Raw genomic sequence first — 27,747 nt, 5'->3', positions numbered from 1 at the left:
CCACGAGAAGGGGAACTGGAGATGTAATAATTCTATTTACGTAGAGTTGGTAACCAGGAAGATTATGGCAGTTTATAGATTTTAACAAGATCTTTGTGTTGCTTTCACTGTGGAAGACACGGATGACTGAGAACGTTGTATGTACCGTTCTTGGAGATGCTGAGCAGAGGTCTATATTTTGTTCCATGTTTCAATTGTACTTTGTAAACTTTTCTCTGTAGTTAATGGTTTTGTCACAAAGTGCGTGTTCACTGTACTTTGCAAACCTAACAACTTCTCCCTGAATAAGAGCCTATTATGGCAATTAAGGGTTGCTGGTAGCATGGAAATAATCACTTTTCCTGACCTAACAAAGGTGGTGATCTGCTTCCCTGCACAAATTGCATACCTCAGCTTTTTGGATAATTTACATGTTTCTGATTTAAAAGATGCAATGCGGTTATTGCGCTTTTGAAAATATAGGGGCATAAATCAGTGAGAGTGGTTGTTCCACACAGGACAGAACACGGTCCTTGAATGTACACATACGTCAGTGGCTGACTGAAATCAATGCCATTTTGCTCACCTAAGGATAGAATTTGTCCCATGCACCAACTGGAAAAACCGAGCTGACGAAGAAATGATGGGACTTGCACAGAGAAAAAAAGGCTGATATCTTGTGCCATAAAATTCAAATGTGAAAAAGTTCGTAATTTAAAGCAGCCCCAGGTCATAATAAATAATTCAGCCCTCAATTATATGCAGTTTCTCCTTAACATAGAACTATCTCCCCATTTGTTTGTAAAAGTCAGTCGACAGACCCTTATCATATACGCATATGTATACATATACAGATAGATAAACATACAAATATAAAATCTTATGTCATGGTGATAATTTACTTTGATTTCTCAAGATTTGCTTTCCGTCCACGAATGACTGTCTTGTTGGGTTCTTTGTACTATATGATCTATAATAACCCAAGCAGTAAAATAAGGGTTTTCAAGCATGACTTCGTTGGATTTAGTCCCATATTCTATGTGTATAGTAGAGACGCAGGAAGCAGTGCCAACATGAGATTTAACTAAAACAATAAAGCTGAATGCGTGCTTTGCCAGTAGCCTTAATTCACCCTCACTTTCTCTGCCTAGGATTGTCACTAATAGGCAATGACTACTTCTTAATTATTATTTAAGTTTAATAGCTGATTATTATTGCTTAACGATATAAATACTTTTAGCCGCGGTTGTTCAGAGAAATCACTTGATATTTCAAGTTCCTGAATGGATATGTTTTCAAACATTTTGCCTGGCACATTTATTAAAGAAGAGTTGAAAGCCATGTTCCCCGAGTCCTTTAAATTCCTTTCCTACAAACATGTCAATTACTCCGGGAAAGGCGGTGAACTTTTCTCAGGTATGAGCAAAAATAATTTAAAATTTGGATGAATATAGGCTTATTTCTTTGCTTCATTGCTTCTCCAGTTTTATTTGAAATAGAAAAACGTATATTGAATTAGGTAATAGGAGCTGTATTGGAAAGTCCTTGTCATGCAGCAGATGCAGAAGAGCAAGTTGAGTCAATGCAGCTTGCCTCATCCCACCTAACTTTGGGATTTGGCTGAGGCACACAACTCAACCTTGGTTTTGGCATTTGCCAGAATTGCCCTATGACACCTGTCTCTCTCCTGGGACAGAAAAGAGCATATTATTGTCTGGAGAAACTCTTCTTCTTCCCACGGGGTCGTGACCTAAAATGTTTGTTTTCCTTTTCCGCAAACCGGAAAACCCAACTTTATGGAACAAAAATGATACATTAGCCAGCCGGGAGCCTTGTGTGAGGAAGTAGGTAAATTTTGCTCCTACAGAGAGGCTCAAGAAATTAAACCTGTGAGCTCTTCCACAGAAGAGTTGTAATGCTCATAGATTTGCTTCTGGTTTTTCTTCCCCTCCCCACCTCGACATCCCTCGAGCCCAGACAGGCAGGATTGACTTCCACCAGTCCGCAGTGCCTCTGGAACTGCCAATGGACTTGTTAAATTGTGATAATAATTTTTAGGCTGTTGGCCACACATTTGTTATGAAATGAAGTAACTCTTTTCACATGAGCTGTCAGACAGAAATTACTTTTAGTCGCAATCAATCTAAATTTCAACTGGAGACTTCAAGGTGAAGGCTGTGAACTTTGTTACCTATTAAAGGTCCATGAAGCCATCCAAGCTTTTTCATTTTTAGCTAGAACAGTATTTCTATACCCCCGTGCTGCAGAAAGTATTGTTTATATGCCAAAACTCCATAGCGTTAAATGCAATAAATCCTGTATTTCAGGAGACTACCTCCATCAAAGTTGAAATTTAATTCCTTGAGGCCAAATCCTGCTCTCCCCTCTTTCTTCTGTTTGAAACAATAAATGCTTTAAATAAACTCTGGGGGAAGTTTCTGGCCCCATGGGCAGTAAAACCCAAAAGAGTGATCAAAAAATTATGTATTTATAACGTTTCATTAGGCTTAAAATTACCTCTGTTCTTCTCGTATGAAGGTTTAGGATTTATCAGGCAAATGGCAGTCTCATTACGCTCGTTATAACGTATTCACCCTCAAACCGTTGGAGTATGGAGCCCACGAAGTGAAGCTTTGTGAACTTTAAAGACTTCACGTGGAAGGAGCTTGAATAAGAGACTGCGAGCGTCCATAACCGCTATATAGTTACACACGGGAGAATCTGCGGTGTACTTTGCATTTGAATATTTCTCTTGAATGCCTTTTGCTTACACTTCATTTTTAATCAAGCGAGTTGACTGCAACCCAAAACAAGACCTTTACCTAATGCTGAGTTTAATGACCCTTTTAATACCAGTCGAGTTGGCCGCCTTCTCTCTCTCTGCCGTTCCCTTGTAGCTTTGGAGCGTTAAACGTGTTATAAAAATGACTTTTTGGTATGGTCCACAAATTAACAGAAAGGCGCACAGAAGCAGTATACTCATCCAGCATGAAATCAAAATCTAATCAATGCAGATTATGTTAGATTAGCTAAGCAAGTAAACAATTAGCCAAGTTAATGTTACCTACCCTGTCCTTCAGCAGCGAACAGTTAAGGAATTTGTCTTCCCAGACATGTTTAGTTCCAGCTCACATTGGTGACATTGCAGGTTATTGGATTAATTTTTCAAACTAGCGTCTCCCATGGCCTGTTATTTTCATTCTGTTTTGAGTCTTCAACTAAACTGAAGGAAAAGTCGGAAGGAAGAGGTGGGTCAGATACTTGGGAAAAAATTGTGGATTTTGATGTGAAGCCGTGATGCTGATTAAGGAATTATCCTCAGGCTCGAGTGGTCGCACACGGCAGCCTCTTGCCAGGCTGGATGACGTGGGATTAAGCAGGATTACGCGGGATTACGATGCTCCTCACTCCTGCCAAGGACAAGGAGCTGGGTCCCCACGCACCAACACCCCACTCTCTTGGAGACTCTGCAGATTCAGGAAGGCAAAACTGCTCCAACCTAATATTACAGTTTTTTTGGCAAATATGAAAACTAAATAAGTGGTTGGTTCTCTTTTTAATTTATTTGCTGGGGGGTTTATTATTAGTTTTAGTGAAGGATGCATGCAAGTGTCCGATTCCTCCCCCTGAATTCCCCGTACTGTTGAGATCGACTTTTCGCTCATTAAGGTCACGGTGACAATGAAATTAGCAGCTGCAATTCTGGGACAGAAAAACCTGCTCCATTGCTCTGCCCTTGACTTCAGGTCTCATAAAACTCACTGCTCAACTTGCGTGGAGTGATGGTCTTTGAAACATGTGTTGTGTGTGCACAGGTCTTTCTACAATATTGCATTTCACTTTTGATTTACTCCGCCTTGCTTTCAGTTCTCTTTGGATTAAGACAAGCACACCGACAAAAATAATTAATTTAGCAGTATTAAACCAGTTTCAGAGCATCTGTTTGCTAATATCACTATTACCAAGCTACAGAAAAACTGTGAGTCTGACTTTAAAGTCGTCACAGTAAGGTAGGAATTAAATTGGGTTTATTTGCGCAGTTAATTCCCTAAAACCAAACATAGTCTGTTTTTAGCTGCTGTATTTACAGAATTGTTGAAGAAATGGAATTCATCCAGTGGTCATATCTAAAATATTACATCTATCTCCTGTCATTAACGTAAGCTGTTTCAGCTTTTTTTCATTCTAAATCGGTCTTGCCAACATGATATACCCACCTGTATTTCGGTTGTCTCCGTTACTTGCAAAGTTTCAGATCACCTTCAATTTTTTTCATATTATATGCTTTGTAAAGGATTACATTGCATGTTAAACACTATTATAGCCTCTAAAAATTTTAATTGACATAATGTATTAGTATTTAACTCTAATCAGTGATTTCCATACCAGGGAAGCTTATCGCACATTTTCAGTGGGGTGAAAGAGAAAGCACAGAACTTTTCGGATGTTTGTCATAGGAGCTGGAGTTGTAGTTTGGTTAAACCAGCCCTAACTGCTTTTTGTGATCATGTAAACTGCTGAAAATGTTTTTTTTTCCCTGTTAGATTAAACTTAATTAAGACGCGACGGCTTTAGGACCAGCCACCATCAGCCATTTCTTTGATTTGAATTTCCTCCAAATGGAATTTTTGGGATTTTTTGGTTTCGAGCTTCCAGCAGCAAAATTTGTTCAGATTTGGTTTTGTTGTTTTCTTTCTGGTGTTGGGGGCAGATGATGGGTATCTTTGCATCGTCAATGGGCGGTACTTTTGCTCTCCCAATATTCCCATCCCTGACTAGCGCCTCGTGTGCCTGGCACGTTGAGCAAGACGATCCTCTGCCTTATGTATTTATGGTGGTCGTTAGTAACTTTGCCGTTAAAAGAGATTTGGTGAGTAAGTGGCAGGGGCAAGCGCAGGTAGAAGTGCATTATGTTATATAGCACCATAAAACACAGTCTCATAAATTCCATGGTGTGGGGTTTTCACTTCTCTCGGCAGGGAGGATCCTGCTGGCGTAAAGTAAAAAGTTTTGTCTTCTCAGCAGAAAAATGCAGAAGGTCAAATACAATTTTGTTAACAGGTATTTGGGTATTTTTCCACTTTAACAAATTAATTATATTTCTTTTTGATCTTCAAAGGCTTTGCTGAATCATTGTTTGTTCCTTTTTTTTTTTGGCAGGGAGACTTATTAGCAATTCTGAGAAATAAATTGCAAACACTTTCTAACCTGAGGCCAAAACCTGCTGGCGTTTAGGTGTTTCCAGATGGCAAATATATGAGGGGTTGAAAAAACTAAACTGACACCAATGGCAGAACAGAATAACAGAACTTTTTTTGCTTTTATCAAAAACAAAAAGGATAGGTGTGTACAGAAATTCTTAATCCATCAGATACTGGCTTCAATTTGTAAAGATAAACTACTTAACATTGCAATTAAGAGTTTCATGGCTGGCTGTGTAAAAAAAAAAAAAAAAAAGGATGCAAGCAGTGATTTCCACTGTGATATTTTTCAGAAACTTCTGACTTCTTATCAGGTGGCAGATTATCAGCGTGTTGATAACGTGACAAATGCGCTGCTCCACCGACCCAGTAAAGGGTCGAACAAGCTGTGGGATATTCCCGTGTGGAGCTGAAAGAGCTCAGGAGGAAGCGAGGTGGGAGCGGAGATGGGCATTCTCGGAACTCAGCACCAGCTGCCCACTGTGTTTTCCCCCTCCTGCCTTCGTGTCATGTTGGAGGGCACTGGCTGGACCCCTCTAGGCTCTACTTCAGTGAAAATATCAAGAATAGGTACCCGTTTGTGGGCAGGGGTAGACGTAGCAGTGAGGGGTCTTCAAGAACCACATCAGTGATGTTCTGAGACTTTCTCTTCACAGCCCACGGGAATGGCCATGGATTCACCAAGGACTGCGCAAGAATGCTGTTTTTTTCCTTCGCATTGCAACTCACATAATGCGCTGTTTCAAAAGAACTATGGAAACTTCCCAGTCTACAGACTCTTTTTCCATATTTTTATAATTTCCAGATTTTTTCTGAGGGATATTTTCTTGTAAACTGCTTTCCAAAGCAGTCTACCCTCTCCCCCTTTAGGTGGAGCAGAGGAGGAGCCATCCCTGGAGCACACCAGCCCCGTCCCACGTGGCACCTGCAGCTCCCGGGGTGCTCCTTGTCCCCTCTCCAGCCCATCGCACGCCTGGTGCCTTTGGTCCCGATTCTCCTATCTTTACTCACTCTGTGAGATCTTATTCAGCGAACAGTCTGTTTGAAATATGAGTCTAATCCCAGGGTAATGTACTGTTCCTCTTAGATTTAACTTTAGCTGATCCCTACAGAATGAATTTTTTAGCAGGACAGTGTAATCTGTCTGTGAGATCTTGACAACAGGGTCCATAAGGAAAATGGAAACTTCTCAAACTTGCGATTTAAATGCAAACCCGTGAGGATGTGCTGTGGTCATAGGTACTGTGCAGAGAGGACCAAATCCTGCCAAACACTGGTGACTTGCTGCCAAGAAAGGCATGTCATCTGGACACTTAGCATCACCATCCAGCTCCTCATAGACCTTCTGCAGGCGCTGTGTCCGGCTCCTGGCCCCACTGATCATCCAGGGCTGCAATATGGATACGGGGACCGAGAAACAGGAATGGGGTCTGTAACGCTAAAGGAAAAATGTGATTTTTATTTTTTTTTTCCTGTTGTCGTTGTTGCCAAGTCTACAGCTGGATCCTTGCCCAGCAGATCCTTGTGGCGACATGGATTTCCATTTATCCGACTGGTTGGCAACAACTGGGGATCGCTGCAACTGATTGTTGTATTAGCGATACCGGGAGCGTTTATTCTGTGTCGTGGGTGTCTGGAGGCCACAGAGGCATAAATAATCCAAAGAACAACACAGCAAAATGTTACCTGCTGCAGCTGGATGCAAGAATAATTCTAAGGCAAAAGAGCCTAAATACGAAAGCAGTCTTTGACTGATACAAGTGTTACTTGGTTCGTAAATAAGACTGATTCATATAAAAGGATTAAACTTTATCAAGTAATAGTCATAGGCTGACTTCAGTTACCTGAAAGTCTGAATTGACTCAAGCTTTACGTACTGTTGCCTTTTGAGTTTGAATTTAAAAAGAAAGCATCTTTGAACAACTGAACTTATAACGAAATGGTACCGTGGTTCATTAAGGGAATTTTATATTCACAGCACTTTTTTAAAAAGAAAGAAAAAAAAGAAAAAAACAATCAAAATTTTTGCAACGTGTTTTAACTTTAAAGCTTTAGATTGTGCTTTGATAATGTAAGGAAGTCTCCGCTAGAAAAAGGGCCCGCGTTAATTTCTTGGTCATTTTCCAAAATTTCCTCAAACACACATTTTATTATTTTACTCTGGACCAGGAAGCCAGATTATGAGATCAGTTCAAATTTAACAAATGTTGAAGCCATAAAATTGTAACTGAAAGTGTGCAAATGAAGAAAATGGTTACTAGGCTCAAGGGAAGTGGGATCAGGGTGAATTGCGTGCTGTTTTGGCAGGGACATACGCCGTTTTTGAGACTTTGACATTTTCAAGGAAATTCTATTTATTTGTATTTTTTTTCAAGTTTCTGCACTTCTGCAGCTTGATTCTGGTCTTACTGCCTCATTCATGTTCATTTATTTTGATGGAGCCCATTTTGATTTATGGAAAACTGCTCCAGATTAGCTGGTTTTGTGTATACATGGGCATTAACGGACAAAAGAATAACCGCCACCTGAGATTTACAGATGCTTCCTTTCTTCGTAACATTCTTATCATGTTTTCCAACAATATTATGGAACAAAAAGGATCAGATTAGCTTCTGAGCTAGAGCAGATGCTTTTTGTATGCTGCAAGTCAGAAGACATCTGTCGGCTGATTGCCGCAACCCATCCAAACTCCAGTAAGTAATTGTGAAAGTTTGTGCACCCTGATTCCCTTCAGACAATGTGTTGTGCAACGACAGTAAAGAACAAAAGCCTATCAATAATCAAGAGGTTGCAGTTAAAAAAAATTAATGGCTCTCGGTATAAAATTGGATCTCCAGATCTTCACTCATCCACTTCAGAACTAGTTCAAAGCTATCCAAGGTAATAAAAGACCTTGCTGAAATAAAAGACCTATCCAAGCTAATAAAAAACTTGACAGAGTTACTGTGTGTCATTTTCCGGGGAGCTGTAACTACTGCCTTATAGCCAGTTCATTGAGAACTAAGTACAGAGCCCCAACACTGACGAAGCTTTGGAAGAAAAATGAATCATGGCTGGATCAGATACAGACACAAAAGTGCTGTGTTAGAGGTTAAAACCATTCCAGGAGCTGAACGCCTTTGCTGCATAGAAAAGGACGTGACAATGAGTTTCATTTAAAGACTGAATTCATTTGCCATGGGAACAATGAGGTTTTGCTTTTTTTAATCAAAATGCAGACAAGTAATTTCTTAGGCAAGCAAAGCTCTGAATTATGCCAGGGAAGATACAACGTGAGTAAACAGTCTTTTCTGTAATACAGCTATAAAATATTATAATATACATATACATGAAATGAAGAAGTGATTGAACTTGTCATTTAATTGTATTATCAGATTTGTAGCTTGTGAAAATGTCAGGGAAAATAACACAATATGTAGGATGGGTCAATTTATTAATTGTGGATAATTTTCACGCCAGCTCCAGTGAGTGCTATTGTATTACTTATTTATAAGTGTTTACCAAGTTTCTTGGATAAATAGTTTTCAGTCAGCAGGTTAGTTTTTTTTATAGTCTTCCCATTTTGATCACTTCCTGGTTGTCTGCCGGGATCAGTGACTGGTCTCCGAGGTCACACAGCATCATTTCGACCTGGATGCCTGTAACTTTTCCAGGGGGACAGTAACATTTAGCACCTGGCCAGTTTGAGCTTTTTGGTGATCTAACGTTTGTGACACTCTAAATATCTGTAACCTTCTAAATAACAGGAGAAAAGGGTTAATTTGTTTGTGCACATCTTTGTAATTCTTGCCTACTTTCCCTTTCTCCAAACCAGCTCCATTACAGTCAGTTTCACCCTCTTCCTAAAATTGAATCACATAAAAACTCCAGCTAGACCAGTCCAACCGGGGGCCAAATCTCGGTCTAGTTATTAATTTTCACTCCAACAAAAACTGGGAGGTTTATCTAAATAAGAACTTAGGACTGAAGTCTATTAACTATCAAAGCAAAAATGCCAGTTAGAGATCGAAACGATCTGTCAATATGTGCTTGAAGCGTACATCATTGTTAGTATTTTCATCAGAAAAGCCACGATAACTCAAAGGTTTCTACTTAGATGAGGAGCAACACTCCTATCCCTGCCCTCGGCAAGAGTTTGGAGGACCTGACCCCGTAGCAGCACCAATAAAACAGGCTGCCCCAAATTAAGCCTCATCCATGCAAGTCGTGCCGCTCGGGCTATTTCTTTGCTTTCTCAGTGATGCAGGAATGACACAAATGTCTAGAAATGATTTGGAAAGAAGGGACGGTCACCTGGGACGAAGAGATCGAACGCTGCTGGTGCAGGGGCTGCACATACTCTCCAGCGGGATTTTTAAAACTAGACTCAAGGTAGGCTTCAGAGCACAGAAGTCACTGGATTTTCAAAATATTTCAAGGCCAGCTGTACTTTTGGCAATCTTGTAGCTTCTTTAAGTGAGAGCTTTCAATGAGAGCAAAATGGGGGAGCTAATCTAAAGTTCTTCCTTCCCAGGAGAGCAGGTCTCCACGTGGAGCAAACACAGCTCCCCATAAAGCCCACATACATCCAGTCTGGAGCAAATATCTCTTATGTGAGGTGAAAAGAAATCTGGGGGCACCAAGAGTGGGGCAAGAAGAAAATGGGATATTTCATCCGCTTCCCATGGGAATGCTGCTGTAAAAATAGGTTTTGTCCTGGTTGTATAAGTCTCTTATTTCACGTTTCATCAGGTTCATGCCTTGGCTCCAGCGTTCCTGGAAGGGCAAAGACCTCTAAGCCTGGCCGTATTTCCTCTTTATGCTGCGGCTCTTTTTTAGGTTTAAAGCTCTACTTGTTTGCAGAGACTTTTTTGTATGTTGCTCAGGAAGCCTGGAACAAACTATTTCCTGGTTTTCAGATTTCAGTTTGGGGTCTGAGGCAGGGAGAGAATATTTAAATGCAGATATTAGATGGTACCCATGTGCCACTGGGGAGAAAGGATTACAAAATCTTCATTAAGGCCATGTGAGAGGCAAAAAAAAAATGAAGAAAAAATGATTCAGCTCTTCATATTATTCATAGACAGGAATGCATTGTCTTGAATATTAGCTGTGGGTCTTGTCCCTTGAGATCTGAACACGCTGACAATGAGGAGTTTTTAACAGGTTCCCAGACATTAGGGAATTACACAATACATGAAGAAGGTGAGATGAGAATAGGGACTAGAGATGTCCCCATTCTCTCTATTTTTTCCTGTTTAAAATGTATCAATATTAAAAAAAAAAAAAAAAAAAAGAAAGGAAAAAACAGAACAGCAGCAGATTTTGTAACCCTGTCAAAGAAAAAGAAACAAGATATATACAGCCTGCGGTTGATACTAACTTTTTCCTTTCTGTTCCACCTGAATCCGAGCTAATAGGAATAATAACTGTTCTGCCTGCCCACTGACCCAAAAGATGTGTGTTACTGCATTAATCCACTTCTACCGGTATTGACTGCTGGTCTCTATGGGTTTGCCTTGCAGAGTCGGAAATAAATTACCCATCAGAATCAATGAAACTCATGGCTGTGGTTTACACAGATGTAGCTCTGTCACCCACGCTTGCAAGTGATAAGTGCTTGCAGAGCACTTCCATACTTCATCTTTGGAGTGTGCAAGGGCACGCGAGCCACCCTCGGGGGAGCCCCACTCATCGCCGTGTGGGCACTTTTGGATCTTTGCTATTGCTGCGCAGTACCGTCGGGTTAGACAAATTAAAGTATCTTCAAAATCAGCATTGCTTTTTCTCCTTGGTGGGGAAACAAAATAATAAGTTAATTGAGGGTCGTGATGCTGATGTCTCAGTGGCACTGAGGTTATTGCGCTCCCCCAAAGCTCAAATAAAACTGAGAAAGCACAACTACTTCGCAGCCTGTGTTGTGCCTGGTGCACCTTGACTTTTAGTTAGTTTAGTTCATTAGTTATAAGCTGCCAGATGTAGATAGTTCACTGACTGCAGGGTGAGTGAAAGAACTAAGTCACCTAATGGGTAACTGCCTCTTGACTTGGAGAGATCCTCAGATCTCATTAAAATCCACAGAACAAGGATATATATACTGAAAGCGTGCCATTAAGTTGTGGAAGTGATTCAAGAGTTCATCAGCAGCACTAGTAACATTTAAAGCCAAGTCAAGTAACCTCAGGCTGAAGAGAGCTGCACGTTCAAGAGAGAAAGCTCTTGAAGATGCTGGGTTGGTGCATTGGAAACCTCTGCTGAAGCAGCAGCAGCCACATGGAGCAACATCACCCAGAACACGCACAACCGCAGGCAGAGATCAGTGTAAGTAAAAGATCCCAGTTCAGACCTCAGCAGCAGTTTTCATAAGGGTGAAAACAAAGTATTAACTTTTTAACATGTATTAATTTTATTTAATATCACAGCAGCAACTGTTCTTTATAATATCCTATATATAATTTTCAAGACAACTTCTGCTTCTAGACAGAAATTAAGGCTTTTAACCAGTTTTCACTACTGATTTGGAGTCCGAGCCTCTGCTTTGCTCCTTTAGTTAAACATCAGCTGGATACTTGTTACTTTCAATAGCATTAAAATATATATATATATATACTAGCCTGATTGCCTGAAAGTGATCATAGGTTCAGCTGTTTACATTCACTAAGTGATGCTCCTTTTTCTCCAGGCTGATGTCAAAAGCTGTTTATAAAGTCACAGAGTTGGAAACTAACTCAGGTGGACGGGACCTCTGGAGGTCACTGAGCCCAACCTCCCACAAGGCAGGATCTGCTAGAGCAGGTTGCTCAGAGCCTTGTCCAGCCAAATTTTGAATATCTCAGAGGAAAGATCCCACAGCCTCTCCAAGTCCCTGTTCCAGTCTTTAACTGCCCTTGGGGTGATTTTTTTCCCCCTTCTATCTAACCAGAACATCCCGTTGCACCCTTTGGCCGTGCGCGTTCACTGCGTGCCTGAGGAGCATCTGGGTACACCTCTCTGTAGCTGCAAGCACAAGTGAGGTCCCCTCCTGAGCCTTTTCCTCTTAAGGCTGAACAAAATCCTTTAGATAAGCCGTTATTCTTTCTTTTATGGAGTTACAGTATAGCAAGTGTCATCAGCACAGTGTAGCTATAGAGAAATTTGTTTTTTTTCATTCATTGTAATATTTTCCCCATCTGTGTTTGTAAATAGCTATGATAGGAAGCCGTAATTGTGCCATTTCCTTTCATACAAAACTTCTGTTGGATTTTGTGCAATCTGTATGCTTACAATTAAGGCGGCTCGTCATGTTTTGGCTTTGTCTGTGACCCATTTTGGTTCCTTCTAACCCAGAGTAACCCCAACAGTGTGACTCTGCCCCTCCTAAAGGCAGAAGAAGATGAAACCGAAGTTTATCCCGGAGACCTGATGAAGATGTAGGTTGAGTTGAAAGGATGCTGGAAGAAGTGGTCTTTATCTCAGTATTTCACCATGGGCTGTGAAGCCCCCACTGCTTTGGGTGGTGCATCCAGGAGGCACGTGGGACTCCGCAGCATCCTCAGCTGGGCTCACGGAGGCGTCCCCACAGCAGCGCTGAACCGGCACCGCGGGTGCCCATGGCACTGCGGCTGTGACAGCACACAGCTCCGCACAAGTTCACCATGCAATAAATACTCCAGGCTGGGGTGGGTTTTGCAGCCCTGCAGTGCTGCAGCTGCCAGTGCTTCCTTTAAACCAGCTTAAGTACCTCCCTGTGAGTTGTAGTGGCGTATTTGCACTGCGGCACAGATGTACCCAGTGTAACACCACATATAACTCTGCAAAGCCAACATCTGGTTCCATTAAGTGCGATGGAAATATTGTTATTGGTTCCAGTGGGCCCGGTAGCTCATTTATTCATGTTGTGTTTTTTTCTACAGAAAATAAAGTCACTGGTATGATTGAGTAACTTGTCTGCACTCGTCAAAACTCTGACCCAAAGATTCGGTTGGTATGAGCAATTAGGTGGTTGGTTGTGTGACTTTCACAGATTTTATGCTTTCCTCCAGGTCACTATCTATTATTTTCGGAATGGAATATTCAAAGATCAGAAAGAACCTAATAGGCTGAGAGAGACAATGCCTTATAAAAATGTTATTGCTATTGACTTTGTGGAAGAGTTGATTACAATGAATTGGCAGGGAAATGATTTAATACTAAACATTGAGGACTGTAATATCCAAGAGTAATTCCGGACAATAAGAGACAAGAGAAAAAATGCATTTTCTTTTGCTGTGGGAGAGACTGTTGCTAAAGGGATAACGGAGACTCAGTATAGTAACTACTGAGTGATACGCTTCCAATAGCAACACAAAAGCAACCAAAATTGTTTGTGTTGGAAGAGTTACAGCAGAAATTTGGCCAAACAAGGAAAAACAATTCCATAAGCAGCTGAAACAAATCTAAAATTAATTTTTTACTCTTTAAAACATTTTATCAACAACTTTTACAAGTGAATGGCCATAAATAAGGCAAAACAACTAAAAATCAACGTCTATACGAGGTACCAAGACAGATTTGTTGAGGCCATTCAGCACCTTCCTTTCTCATTGGTGTGTGTTTGAGCCTTAAGTGTGAGAAATTTCGACTACTGGCTCAAACTACAGTCTCAAAAGTTCTCTGTCAAGCTCGATTATTTCCCCACTTTCTCCATTCTGCCTTTTTACATCTCCCCGCGTATCGTCCCAGCCAGGGTTTTATAACTCGTTGTTTCAGTTCAGCTCGAGATTGTGTTCCAGCCCAGCCAAATAGCTGTCCGCAAGAAAGTAAAAATCCTCGTATGATTCCAACAGGAGACTCTTTATCTTTAAAATACAGCATTACGAAGCCTAACGTCCTCCGCTTTTATTAGCTATTCTTGAGGGGTGCTTAGCTGGCAAGTGCAGCATCTGCCAACGGCTCGTGGCGGCTTTAACAGCCTGAGTGTGAACTTCCCAGCCTGGGCACAAGTAACGTTTTACGGGGCTGATGGCTGGTGGTTGTGGCTGATTTTGCTTTTCCCAGGCTGCCGGTTCCTCCGGGACCCAGGCACCGCAGCAGCGTGCAGGATGCGACCCTTTTCTGAGCAAAGATGGGACCTCGGTCCCTGCGGAGAGCAGTGGCCTCTCTGATAAATCATACCTTTTCCCAATAAACCATGCTTTTTCACAACAAACCCTGCGTTTTACCCTGTTCTAGCTCACATTGGTCAAGGGCAAAGGAGGGGCTGCTGTTGCGGTTCAGGGACAATTCTTCATGTATGTCCAGCAGGTATGAACCCTGCACTGGAGCCTGCTCCTGCAGAGGGGACTGTGCACGGCCCATGACATTAATTTACCGCGAAGGGAAAATTCCAGCGTAAGTGGTCTCTACTGTGTATAAAACACTCAGTACCAGTGACATTTGCCTCTTCTCTTAGTGATAAAACATATTTATTTGTGAAGTAGATCTTAATCCATCTCGGAAGAGTGTTTTTAGTTTTTCACAGTAGCATTTATAATGATTGAAAGCATAGGCTAGAGAGGACATCTTTCTGTAGCAATGAACAAAAATAAGAATAACTTTTCAGCATTACCGTATATCAATAGCCAATTATTTTTGTATGGATGGGTTCTGGCTGGCTGCTAATGGACTGACAATGAGATAAGTCTTCCAGGAGAGAAACCATCATTTTAAAGATGGAGTGGCTGGCCTTTTAATTTTAAGGTATTACCAAAATCACACCTTTCACCTTTAAAAATTGTAAATGATCACAGTCTTGTTCTAAATCATTTAATTGCTGTTTGAACCAAGCCTGGCTAATGCTTTGCAGGGGTTTGTCTTTCTTAGCACTGATGGTGCCATTTACATTTCTGAATTTTTCTTGAAGAACGACGTCCTCCTCGCTTGTACTCTCCCTCCCAGCCTGCCTTCTGGCCATCTGTCTGCAGAAGCAATTTCAGGAATCTGTAGCCAATTCACCCTTGCTCATATGTATTTCTTGAACTTGATATACAGCATAGATATGCCCAGGAGTAAAGTAAAACCTATTAAGTGATGAGATAAAACGCGAAGACGCTTTAGAAAACTTTTCCAAATGCTTCAGATGAGGCAGGCTCACATTTCTTGCTGGTTTTCCTTCTGCTTTGGTGCGTGTTCTTTCATCTTCACCTGTTCCATTCATCTGCCTCTTTCTCTCTGACACGAGGAGTTTTGACGATGTGGATTAGGATTCCGGTACCTCTGACCAACTGCCTACTCCTCTGCTGTACAACCTGCGTCGTAACAGCTCTGCTAAAGCTCCTCGCTTTAAACTTCCTCTTGAAAATGAGCTTGAAAGAAAGATCACCATATGCTCCAGCATACGCACCAAGACTTTCCGATGACTCGACTGTACGTACAAATAGCCAAGGAGCTTGAGAAAAAATCTAAACACCTTATTATTATCCGTGCCCATGGATGAAAGGGCTTTCTTGTCTTCACCTATGCATTGCCCATTGTCTTTGGCGATGTGTCCTGTGCGTCTGGGAAAAGAGACCAACAAAATACTCAGAGATGGGTAAATTGAGGAAAATAGGTGCCATTCCCAAAGGCCCAAGATCAGTGAACGGCTGTGGGACCTGCTCCTGCGGGTCCTGCCATCAGCTAACGTGCAGTTAGCCTTGCACATTTGGTTTCCCAAGGCGATGGAGATGGAGGGAGCTGCTGAAAGTTGCCACATCGATTTTAATTCAGGTACGTGGGGCTATTTATTTGAACCCTCCGCATGTCCCCTACACAGGAACCAGCCAGCTTCTCTGACAACTCCTAAGAAATAAGAAATGTGCCTTGAGTTCCTGTGACATTTTATATTCCAAACTTTGCCCAGTGGCTGATGGTTCCTTCCTCAAAGTGACATATTGATTGTGGGTACACGTAGGGTGAGTATGATTGTGTTCAGTATTTTGAGCTCATCATCTGTTATCCCATTCCCATTGTCATCCGAGGCCCAGACAGTATCAAATTGGAAGCAGTAGTGTAGAAAATTACAAACAAATCAAAAAAGACTACAGCTGTGAAATGAATCAAACCACTGTTTCTACGTTTAGTATTTCCTTTGGTATAAAACATCTTTTACAATTTATTTTTTTATTATTTTGGGCTTACAGCTATGAAGGCAGGGACGAAGCGCTGCAGTCCAGCATCCAGTGTTTGCGGGCACTTGCCAAACAGAGCAATCGTTCGCCAAAAGAGGACGAAGACAGAGAAGGATGGGTCACCAAGGGCTGCACCTGCCTAGACTGGGGCCTCAACCCATCTCGACCACCCAAAGGACATGCCACTGCTGTGGAGACTCGTCCATAGAGATCCCGGCTGGTAATGACATGGGACAACGGCGCCTGCAAAAAAACTCCTGCGTGTTTCCAGCCCTTGACCTTGGTCCTCTCCATTTGCTGCATCTTAAATGGAGTTGGTTAGGAAAGTCCAAGTCTGAGCTCCATGTCAGCTTTTCAGAGCAGCCCCTCGGTGCGGTAATGCCATACCCTGGGAGCAGGCGTTAAATATGTGTGTGTTTGTATAAAGATGACCACATTAAACTTAAGCAGAAATAAACGGTGATTTAACTGGCACAGATACACAAGGCTGACATAATCTCTAAAGGTTTGAGGCTGCTATTAAATTTGTTCCTCCTTATTAATTTATGACCAAGAGGATAATGAAAAACTGGCAACTCTAAAGTTGACATAAAAACTAAGAGATATACAGTTGGCATGGATAATTTTATGCGCTGTCAAAGTGAAAAGGCTTTGCTAAATGTATGTAGGCAAAGATACACACTGTCATCTTAATGAGCATTTAAAAGATGGACTCTTAATAATTGAATCATGACTCTTGTCACATTTGTATTTGTTTAATATCTCTAGTTTTTGGTCGGATCTGGTTTTGAGTTCCTATTTTAATCAGATCTGATTTAGCCTCTTGGTTCAAATAACTAGAAGTGATGAGCATGAATCTTGTTGTCCTATTACCTCCTCAGCTTCTTGTTTCCAGTGAACACAATGTTCTTTTAAAAACTCGTGTTTAATTACTGCATTTAGATAGCAGGACTGGACAAGGGGTGGGTTGGTGATTCGCTGTTGTTCAAAGTTTGAATTTTCAGATTAAACCTTATCTTCCTCTTCTGAACATTGCTTAGTAGATTTTGGAAGTGTTTCAGATGGCTCAGATGGTTACCAGTTAATTCCTTTGCTGGTAGAATTCAGGGAGCCTTGCTTTGTTGTGGGTTGGTTTTTATTAAAAAAAAATATAAAATAAAAGCAAGCCCAATAAGAGAAGACCATCTGTTCTTCAAAACTCTTTCCCTTAAACTAACTGCCGTGGTCACCCTTGAATGCTATCGTATCTTCGGTGACACGGAGCTCTGCCTCGCCAATCTGTTGTTTAAAATTTCTCATCAAACGCCTGAAGTCGCATCAGTCAAAGCTGACAACAGGTTGCACATTTCCAGCTCCTCTCACCGAAGTACGCGAGACCGGGACTGGCCCAGGTCTCTCCTTCTTCCCACTCCTCGTATTTCCCACGTCATATTAAACATATTGTCACCTGCAGCTTCAACCCTGCTAAACTTCCAAAGTGTTTTTGCTTGCTGTCTTTTTTTCTGGTTTTAATTTATTTTTTTTAAACTGAGTGGAGACGCTTAATTCTCATTTCAGTGAACTGGTTATCCTGTATTGTAAGAAAAAAAAAATAAAATTAAAAAATTGCTAACTTGTTTTTCCGCTTTCTCTGCATAGGAATCTTCCCCTCCTCAAGTCTGTCTTTAAAATCATCCATTTTTCTTTTCCTTCTAACTCCAATCACTGTTTTTTGGGCCTCTCCAATTCCCAGTTCAAAGGAAAGCAACAGTTATTTTGCTTCAAACTCATCCAGCCCCGAAGATGAGGAATTTATCAGTTTTTCATTGCCAGCCCGCTCTGGAGCAAGCAGCAGTTTATAACTCCAGTTCTATAACAGAGCTCTTTGCTTTGCCCAGCCTTGGTGGGGGCGTGGGGGGACAGCAGACCCCCCGGCAAAGCTCCCACAGATCCCTTTCAAAAACGCCCCTTGGGATGCAGCCAGGCTTTTGCAAGGTCTCAGGACAGATTGGAAGCGTTTGAAAAGGAGGGGGATGGAGCTGGATGGAGGTCGGGGGTGCGAGAAGGGGGTGCCTGCCAGTCGCTTTTTACAAATAGTATTTTCAAAAGGTCGGAAAGATTTTGAACCAAAATATCAGGGAATTGCATAGGACCCGAGTGAGCAAGAGAAGACACTAAAAATGACTGTTGGTACCTAATTGTGCCCAGGTGGGGAAGGGAAATCCGGGCATCCTGAGATACCTGGGTGAGGAACACCGTCACCTTTGGCACCCGATAACTGATGGAGGAGCAGACGGGCACTTCACAGGACCCGAATTGCCCAGCATATCCACTGCGCGGGGTAATTCCTCATTTAGCCATCGAAAGTGGGATGCTCAGGCTCGGGCACAGGCATGGAAACAGCAGGACCGGCGGCAGGAGGTGGGTGAGCCCCGGGGACGTGAGGCCAGGACTCGGCACCCCCGGCTGGGGTCCGGGGAGGGTGTTCACGGCGCGGGGAGGTCGCAGCAGGCGTTCGGCGCTGCCACCCCGTGCTCTTCCGCTCGTCTCAGCTGTCAGGGTCCCGCAGAAGCGCAGCAGCCCCAGCCTGTGCGTTTAGAACTGCATCAGATGATGTAAAAAGAGCAAAATGCGCCGACTGCTACAAACGCATGGCGGCACGTATCACCCAGGAAAGCTGTTGGTAGGGAAGAAACACGGCCGCATCCCTACTCGGCATCCTCCAGCATGCGTGGATATAAATAAATAGGGGCTGTGCGGGAACTTCAGATGTCCACTAATGCATCCCGTGCACAATTGACAGCACAAACATCTTTTCGTAGAATAAATGATGTTGGTAAGTGGCAAGACTTGTCTTCCTTCCCTTCAGGAAATGGGGAAGAGTTGTCTCCACCGACATTACTTCCGATTTTTTTCCCTCAGGAAAGAGAAAAAGATCTCACTGAAGATAACATATTTCTTTCTGATTAGTTTCCATCTTTACTTCTTTTTTTTTTTCAAACCTCAGATGTCTTAAACCTATAGGCCAGCTGTGAAATATACACTAATTTCTTCTTTTAGGACACTCTACAAAGACCTCCTTTATAATGCCCATGAAAAATTCACAACAGATACTCCCCATTTTATTACATTTCTGATTTCTTTTTTAATCCAAACATTAAATCAGCAATTCCAGGTTGTTTCCTTCCTAAAGAAGGAAACCGGAAAAAAAACCAAGAGTCCCTACAAGCCTTTGGGCACAGTTTGGGTAGAATAAACTCCATTTTTTTGTAAACACTGAAAATATTTCGGAGGTGTTGCATTTAACAGGCCAGAACTAAAGGTGTGAAAAATACCGGAAAACCAACCTGTCTGATCACTTGGTATTTCCTGCAAAGAAAATATAAACTGAAAAACAATTTAAAAAGCTTACTTTCATGAAAGAGCCTCTCCTGCAACCTCGTGCCTAATTTTGTGGAATGATTTTTTAATAAGCAGATTTTCTTCCGGACTAGACCTGCTTTCTGAGAGCAGCCGGTGCCTTTTTAAACATCTGAACTAGGGGGTCCTGTCCTTTGGTGTCCCCACACCAAAGCCAATGACAAACCCAATTTAATTCAGCAGGATGCAGCTGTAAGAGCCTTTCTAGAAAGAAACGCAAAAATTGGCATGTTTTATCAGTCTTTTAGACTGCTCATCTCCTTCTGTTGTTAATTGCAGGCATTACATTGCCTTTGCGATGTGTCCAGTCTATGCCTAGTCCTCCCCACAGCCTTTGAAACCAAGCATCCTAAATCCTCCTTGCTTCTGCAGTCCCTCCCTCTCCTGTAAACATCCAATCCTTTTTAAAAAATAAATGAGAAATGATTATATTGATTTTTTTTATTTTTTTATTAAAAAAAAAAACTGATACGACGGTGAAGAGGAGAGTGAATGAATTTCAATGTTTGCCTTTCCGTAGAGCCAGGGATAGGTGGAAATAGAAGGAGCACTTTCCCAAACAGCGTGTGCTCCTGCCTTGGGGCAGCGCAAGCCCGCGGCGGGTTACGGGATCCCACCGGGGAAAATCCGCTGCCCCCGCGGGACACCCCCGTTTCAGGGACGCTCAGGGGTCTCCTCTCACCCTGCCGGGGTCCCGCATTGCCCGGAGCGGGGGGTATCGGAGAGGGGGGACCAGCAGCACGGAGGTACCGGTCCCCCCGTGTGTCTGGTACCCACGCAGGGATGCTCCGACTGCCGTGTGTGCGTCCCCCCCGCCGCGGAGGCCGCCCCGCCCTCCCCGCACAGGTGCCGGCGATTGGGTGGAATATGCAAATGCGGCGGTGACGTCAGGCGGCTCCGGCCCCAGAGAGCTGAAATAGGGCCGGCCCGGCCCCCGCCGCCGACTCGGCCGCTGTCGCTCCTTTCCCGCCCCGCTGCCCCCCGGCCGCCGCCGCCCCGCCGCGACCCGACCCGCCGCTCCGCAGGTGAGTGCCGCGGGGGAGCGCCCCGCAGCGGCTGGCCCGCCCGGGGTCGGCGGCACCGGGAGAGGGGGTGTGTGTGTGTGTAGTGTGGGGGGGTCCGCTCCGCGCTGCCCCGCGTCTCTCCGTGCCCAGTGGAGCGCTGCCGTCCCCGGCCGGGGCTGAGGGGAGAGCGCCGGCGGGAGCTGCGCCGCTTCCCTTGTCCCGTCGGCTCCGCGGGCTGCGCTCGGGGCTGGGGGAGGTCGGTGCCGCGGACCCCCTCCGTCCGCCGGCTCCGCGTCCCCGGGCCGGGCGCGGTAACAGGTGGGTGCCCGCAGCAGGGCCGGGAGCCGGCGGGGTGGGACGTCGGGCTGGGAAGGGTGTCGCACCCCGAGCGTGGGGAGCAGGAGGCGGCGATGCTACCCGTGGGGGGGGACGTGGGTCCCTGCCCTCGGACGCCGGGGGGGGTGTGTGGTGCGGTGCGGGGTCGGCGGTTCCCCCTCCCCCGGTGCCGGAGCTGCGGGGCGGCCGTCGGTGGGGCCGGGCGGCGCGTCCCGCCGCGATCGCGAGTGGGGCGGGCGCTTCCACACACCCCCCCGCGGCCGCTGGGTGGCGCCCTGGGGCCGACGGCCGCCCCCGCCGAGCGCCCGTCGGGGCCCGGTGCAGCCCGTGGGGCGCAGGTAACGGGAGACCCCCCGGTTCGGTTCGCCCGACCTGCCGTTTGCAGTCGGCAGCGGAGTGGCGATTCGATTCTTTTTTCCTTAAAAAAAAACCCCAAAACCAAAACAACATTGGTGTCTTTCCAAACTTGTCTAAAATGCTTCTGCGCGGTGGGAATAAATGGCTTTGCGGTGGGGCTGATGCGGAGTAATGGAAGGGATGGTGCGGGACTTCTCCGAGCGTAACCTCGGAGCAGACCTGTGGCTGAAAGGTACCGAAGTGTCGCGGAGGCAGCCTGGAAAGCAAGGGTTAAATACCTGTGAGATTCAGGAGCTTCTTGGCAGCCCGTCCTCCCTGCTGGACTGATGCTCCCCAAATTTCTTCTGGGAAGTATTTGAAATGTCTTGGAGGATTTAAAGATCAAATGAAATATTCTTATGTATGTATTTGCTCAAATGAAATGTCTGGTTTGTGCTTAAACATCACAGCTGATTCCAGTGAGTTTGTAATGCATCAAAACTTTCAGTATTTATCTGAGATGCTTCAGGTAGCTGGCTGAAATTGTTATTTGGCTTCATTATGTCTTGCTGAAAGGTTAGCTTAGAATGGATTTTCTCCTTAAGCTACAAAATGTAGAAAAGACATAAAGGAGAGATTCTGGGTTTTAAGGCATATAGCAACCCAGGAGGGTTAGGAACAGGAGGAGCGAGTTAATCCTGTTTGTCCAGTCTCTCAATGGGCCCCTCCAACCTCCTCTAGCACTGTAGATTCCTCTTCAGGGCTTGCTTCTTTTTATGACCTACTGTTTGCGGTGGTGCTGGTGCAGGGTGCCTGCCTAGAGGATAATATAGGGGATGGTATGGGACTTCTCCAAGTGTAACCTCAGAGCAAACCCATGATTGAAAGGTATTGAAGTGTCACGGAGGCAGCCTGGAAGACAAAGGTTAAATACATGTGAGGTTTAGGAGCTTCTTGGCAGTTCTTCAGCTGGATTCATGTTCCTCACATTTCTTCTGGGAAATGTTGAAGTGTCATGGAGGATTTAAAGATAAAGTGAAATAGTCTTACGTATGCTTCTGTTAAATGAAGTGTCTGGTTTGTGCTTAAACATCACAGCTGATTCAAATGAGTTCTTAATGCATCAAAGCTTTCAGTATTTATCTAAGATAGTGCAGGTAGCTGGCTGAAATTGTTATTTGGCTTCATTATGACTTGCTGAAAGGTTATCTTAGAAGGGGGTTTCTCCTTAATTTTGTAGCATTTTTAGCATTCAACAAGAAATTATGGACATCAAAATTATTTTGCAGGCCATAGAAATGCTGTTTAGATAAGGCTGAAGCAATTGGAACACTTGATGGCAGAGGAACTGAGGACCAGATTCTTATCTGGTGTTAATAGAGCCAATTTATATAGAGGTAATGGTTTGGTCTGAATGCTTTCCTTTTGCTATAGCAACAGTCATAACTTCAGGTAATTAAGTTCAACCTCTTTGTAATGTGAAGCTTCTTGGTAATTATTAAAAGCTATTGTGAGCTATTAATTTCTCAATACCAAAAAAAAATAAGCTGCAATTTAAGTAGCCCTGAAAACAAACCCAGTAACTGCTTTGGCAAATTTTTTAATCTTATTACAGTCAACTTAATTGAATTCTTAAAGCTTCTGTGTTGTGAAGGAGGAAGTTGTGGGATCTTTGCGGCAGTCTAGCTGTTTGACAGCTCATATTGCATGTCACAGAAGTGCTTTAGACAATTTGTGGTGCTCTCGGCTCAAACAGCCAATGCGATTAGTGTTCCCTTCCTTTTTCAAGGTGACCCTTTTTGCTTGAGCAGCTCTAAAACCTGGGCCCTAAAACCTTTGCTTGTACCTTTACCTTCCTTCTGCTGGCTGTTGCTCCTCTTCATTTAGAGGCGTCGCACCAATTTTCTTGCGCGTGGAGCCTCTCCCTGCGTGTTAGTGTCTGCACAAACCCATCCGAGCTCGGGATGGCTGTCCTGCCACTGCTGGCGCTCCTGTGGTGCGTGGTCCCACCAGGCTGGGCATGACATGTGCGAACAAACCGTTGTGTTGGAGCTTCTTCAGATGATGGTGTGCAGCATGGCACTGTTGTCCTTGTGGTAGTGTTTCTCGGTGAAGCAATGCCAGCTGCTGAGGGAGGCTGTAATGCTGTTGTAGCTCAGAGGAAGAAACCACAGGTTTTATGTAAACTTACAGGCTTTGTATAGTATCTTAAAGCCAAAATTGCTTTGGAAGTAATTCCCCTGAAACCAAAGGAAATGCCACAAATGGATGCGATGCTCAACTTTCTTTGCTTTAAAATAGCCTGGTTTAATTCTAGCATCTGCATTACAATTACTAATTTCTGCATTACACAGTAGATTAAAATCTCTGTTTGCTCACACATGTTGCCAAGAGCAGGTGTGTGATAGACTCCCCCCTCCACCCCCAGCTCTTGAGAGGCTTCTAATGTTTAGCCACAAATGTTGTTCATTTATTTTTTTTTCTTTTGAGTACAACTGCTTGTTTTATGCAGATGCTTCCATGTGCAGGCTTTGATTTTACTTGAGCAGTGATGTCCGTACAGGCTCACATCGTGAAAAATCTGTCCCTCATTCCTGCGAGGAAAGGAAATTGGTAGTAAAACTTGTCAGAGCTTACATCGGTGGTCTGGATCTATTCAATCAATTTGAATTTTTCTGTTGACTTCAGGGAACTTTAGGACTGCAATCCGGTAGCTCTATTACATGATGCAGCTGCTGAGCAGATTCTGCAAGGAGCCTTCCACACAGCTTGGGGTAAGGCGATGCTGAGCTATGGTTTAGGATGCCAAGTGACACGAAAATGCTGTACAATTTCAGGATTAACCCTCACTTCGTATTTATGGTGCATAGTTGTCTCTTGGTTTAGGCTATTCAGATACATAATGTGTATTAGCATGTCCTCCTCTTACTATAAGTGAGAGCAATTAGTGTACTGTCGGTCAGCATGCAATAAAAATAAGCTATTTCTAAACTGACTGGAGAAAGATGTTCTGCAAATTCTGTTTATAAAACGACTGTAGTTTCTAGCAGGTAGAGACTGCCCTTTCAGTTTCATCAGTGTTACAGGCATCCTAATCCAAACACCATCATGTTTTCTAGCAGTTAGTTATTTGCTAAATATACATGAAACTAGCTAGTCCCCTGTTTTGCTCTAGGATTGTAATTTCGAGCAGCATATGAGTCAGAGGTCTCCAGAACTGCAAAGTGAAATAGTTGTATTTGCTGTGATGGTATCAACTGAGCATACAAAATACCTCAATAAAAAAAAAACACATGAGAAACAGTATTGCTGTGCAAGAGCAATTCGTAATGTAACAATGTACTTGTTGCTTATTGATATAGTGACTTTGGTTTATTAAACATTTATTTGTAGCCCCAGTACCATTACATCTGAGGCTTCTAATTGGAATTTAGAAAGCCTAATAAATTTTGATTTCATCCTGAGTGCTCTCAATTCAGGGTGTTTATGTTAGCGCTGAGAAGAAAGCGATGCCTGGGCTCGCCGGGTGGATGGCGCGTGGCTGGGCTGGTTCTCTTGGTGGTGGGTCTTTGGGCAGGTGAAATAGCTGAGCCTACACCGTCGCTGGTGTAAACGGTCACGGCTCCGGAAGGAATAGTGATGCACCAAGGCCGGGGTATACCCTGCAGCGAATACATGGTGTGAAAACACTCTAAAATGAGTCCTGTCAAGACAAGGTATGTCATGGTGACTTAATTCAGCGAGGCTTAATCTTGCCATTAGCAGGTAACTCATCTTGTTAATGGGTATGGCTCAAACCAAGCAGCAGCCTGTCACTTGCATGCTATAGAAATGCCATTGCTTGCTTCATTAAGTGGTCATTATGCTTCGTTACGGGTCTGTGTCAGCATCCTCGGCGGCTGCTCTGAAAGGTCAAATCTTCCCTCAGCTACCATGAAAATGGTACCAGACCTGAAGACTCCTTTAGTATTTTTAATGTGAAAAGTAATGACACAAACTGGTGTCTTGTTCCCAACAAAGTTCAGGTGACGTATGGAGCTCCCCTGGCTGAGCTTCCAGGGGCCAGTGTGGGGCTATGCATGTATGGAACATGGTAGTCCCATCTGACAATACTTGGAGTAACTGCATTGGTTTTACTTCCAAATTCATTAAGAAAACCCACACAAGGCAAGAACCACTGGTCAAAGTGGATGCTGTTGTGGTGCAAATCCTTGCTTGCTTCTTCCCAGCCCCCTGCGGCTGATGTGGGGCTGTGGTGGGGCACATGGAGATGGTGCTGCTGAGTAGGATGAGTCTGGGAGGGCTTGGAGATGTCTCTGTTTGGGACAGAGGAAAAAAAAAAGTGGAAAAATGACAGCCTGAGGCGGGGCTCACCTACATCGTGGTTGGAGAAACACCTCAGCCCTCTTCAGCACAGACTTTTTCAGGTCTTGCAAGTTGTAGTGGGTTTGGTGACCACCTGGGCAGGTGCCCTCAGCTGGGGCAAGAATGGCTGTTCCTGCATTTGGGTGCCAGCTGTCAGACCCCAGTTTGCTGTCTTAGCCAAAGGGGTGGCAGTGGTTGTATCTGCTGAAGGCAGCAGCATCCTCTGAATTTGAGGGGAATAATGCTGTTTCCTGTCACATTGCTGGAAACCTCCAGTGGTCAAAGAAGTGAATGTGTGTGTCTGGGGCTTTCCTGAAGATCTGCTGAGGGTTCAAATGTGAGTCCCTGAGTGCCCCTATGCTGCCAGGGGTTCTGGAGATGGGATAAAGTCACCCTTTGGTTCCTGCGGTACCATAATTGTGTGTTTTGATGGGGTTTGCTCTTGGCCACAGTAGTTAGATTTGGAAATCCCAGAGCTCTGGTTCTGTAGGTGCTGTGTGGGTAACAGCATGTCCTGTGGGGGGTAGTTTTGGGGTAAATATTTCACAAAACTGCTACGCTGTGGGAATGCATTGCCAGTACACTGATGGGTGCAAACAGGAAAATCGGTGTTTTGCTGTGTGTGCTGTGGGAGTCTGCAGGGCTCCATCGTCACTGATCGAGTGTGGACGGGCACCATCAGCTGAAGCTTCTGCCATGTTATTGAATCTGAGCTGAGTTTCGTTGCGAGATGGTTGTTTTATGACTGCTCTCTTGTTTTCAACAGACGTGAGATGATGAAATCAAACAGCTTTTGGTTATCTCTCGTATTGCTTGGGGTTTTCCCATTGGTGACGAGGGGATGGATGGATGCGGACCGGAGCAGAAGGCTGTATTCGGACACAGGGAAGCTGCATCAAGAGGTACTGTACATCAGCTGCTGCTACAAGTCTTGTGTTTCTATTTTTGTGCTGCCTTCAGGCTTTCCGTACTGTGAAAACAGAAAACAAGTGAGGGCCTACCCATGTGTATTTGTATTAAACACCTGCTGAGGAGGTCAGTGAAGAAACAGTGGTTGGGTACAAACTGTGAAGCAGAAGCTCTTACACTTTTTGAGTATATTGCCATCATTCTGGGAGTGAAATTGCGCATCTGGCCATTGTGGGGGTGCTGTCTTTGCCCCAGAGACTCTACACTCTGTCCTAGGGCTGCTGGGACCAGTGAAACTAAATTTAATAAGCAAACTTTGTCCTGGCTCTTCATTTGGGTCACTGCACTTCCAGTTGAAACCTGAAAAAATTCCTTTTACTGCTTAAAAACAAGGAAATCTGAGCCATTGGGTGGTTCTGAGGGAACCAGCGAAGTTACCGCCCACAGCGTTTCCATCCTGACTTTCTGATGTCAAACCCCTGTGAAGTGTAAAGTAATGGGAAAGGGACCAAGGGAGCCTGGTGGCCGCAGGCACAGGGATGGTGGTCTTGATCCAGCTGGGGAGGACCCCTGATGCCTGGCTGTCTGGGGAGGTGGGACTCCTGATGCATTGATGCAGGATGGCGATGTGCTCTTCAGCGTGTGGTCCTTGGGTTGGTGGGAGCGGAGAAGCCAACTGGACTTGTTTCCAGTGCTGAAGGTGACAGCCATGGCTTTTGTTGCAGTGATATGGATTAAGCAGGTCCCCGTTCTGATGGGCATCCAGTGTGGGCCATCCCAGCAGGGATGGTGGCTTTCTGGACCGGACCTTACAGTGTGGGTTTGCTGCACAGATGTGGGTAGGCTCAGATTTCTCACATCTCTGAGTTTGAGGCATGTGAATGAGGCTGTAAAAATCCAGAAATGTGACTTTCATGAAAAGAGAAGGATGAATGCTGAAACAATTTTAGTTATTCAATTAGTTCCTGATTATCATAGGTTTGCTAAATGATTGTTCAAATGCCTGAAAGTGGGAGATGGTGGGGGAGGCAAGGGAAAGGAGACTTTGGTAGTTTTTAACTGCCATTGCCTGGAACACTTACGTACTGGCAGACACATTAGTCAGTGCCAGGCTAATGATGAGCCCTTGATGGA

The 27,747-nt window shown here is 44.1% G+C and overlaps 1 protein-coding gene across 3 annotated transcripts in view; it reads left to right on the top strand.

Moving 5' to 3' along the window:
* Positions 1 to 20,596: 20,596 nt before the first annotated feature.
* FSTL4 (follistatin like 4) overlaps positions 20,597 to 27,747 on the top strand; it is a 243,501-nt gene continuing 236,350 nt past the window's right edge. For 2 of the 3 annotated variants that reach the window (XM_063349320.1, XM_063349318.1), the window contains exons 1-2: positions 20,597 to 20,688; positions 26,471 to 26,606. In XM_063349320.1, coding sequence (XP_063205390.1) covers positions 26,478 to 26,606 — 129 coding nt within the window. In that variant the 5' untranslated portion in view covers positions 20,597 to 20,688; positions 26,471 to 26,477. Of the gene's footprint in view, positions 20,689 to 24,096; positions 24,114 to 26,470; positions 26,607 to 27,747 lie in introns of those variants that run through there. The other variant, XM_063349319.1, reaches the window with a different exon arrangement.

This window comes from Chroicocephalus ridibundus, chromosome 11 (genome assembly GCF_963924245.1).
Source record: "Chroicocephalus ridibundus chromosome 11, bChrRid1.1, whole genome shotgun sequence".
Classification (NCBI taxonomy): Eukaryota; Metazoa; Chordata; class Aves; order Charadriiformes; family Laridae; genus Chroicocephalus; species Chroicocephalus ridibundus.
This window is presented reverse-complemented; position numbering and strand designations above follow the sequence as displayed.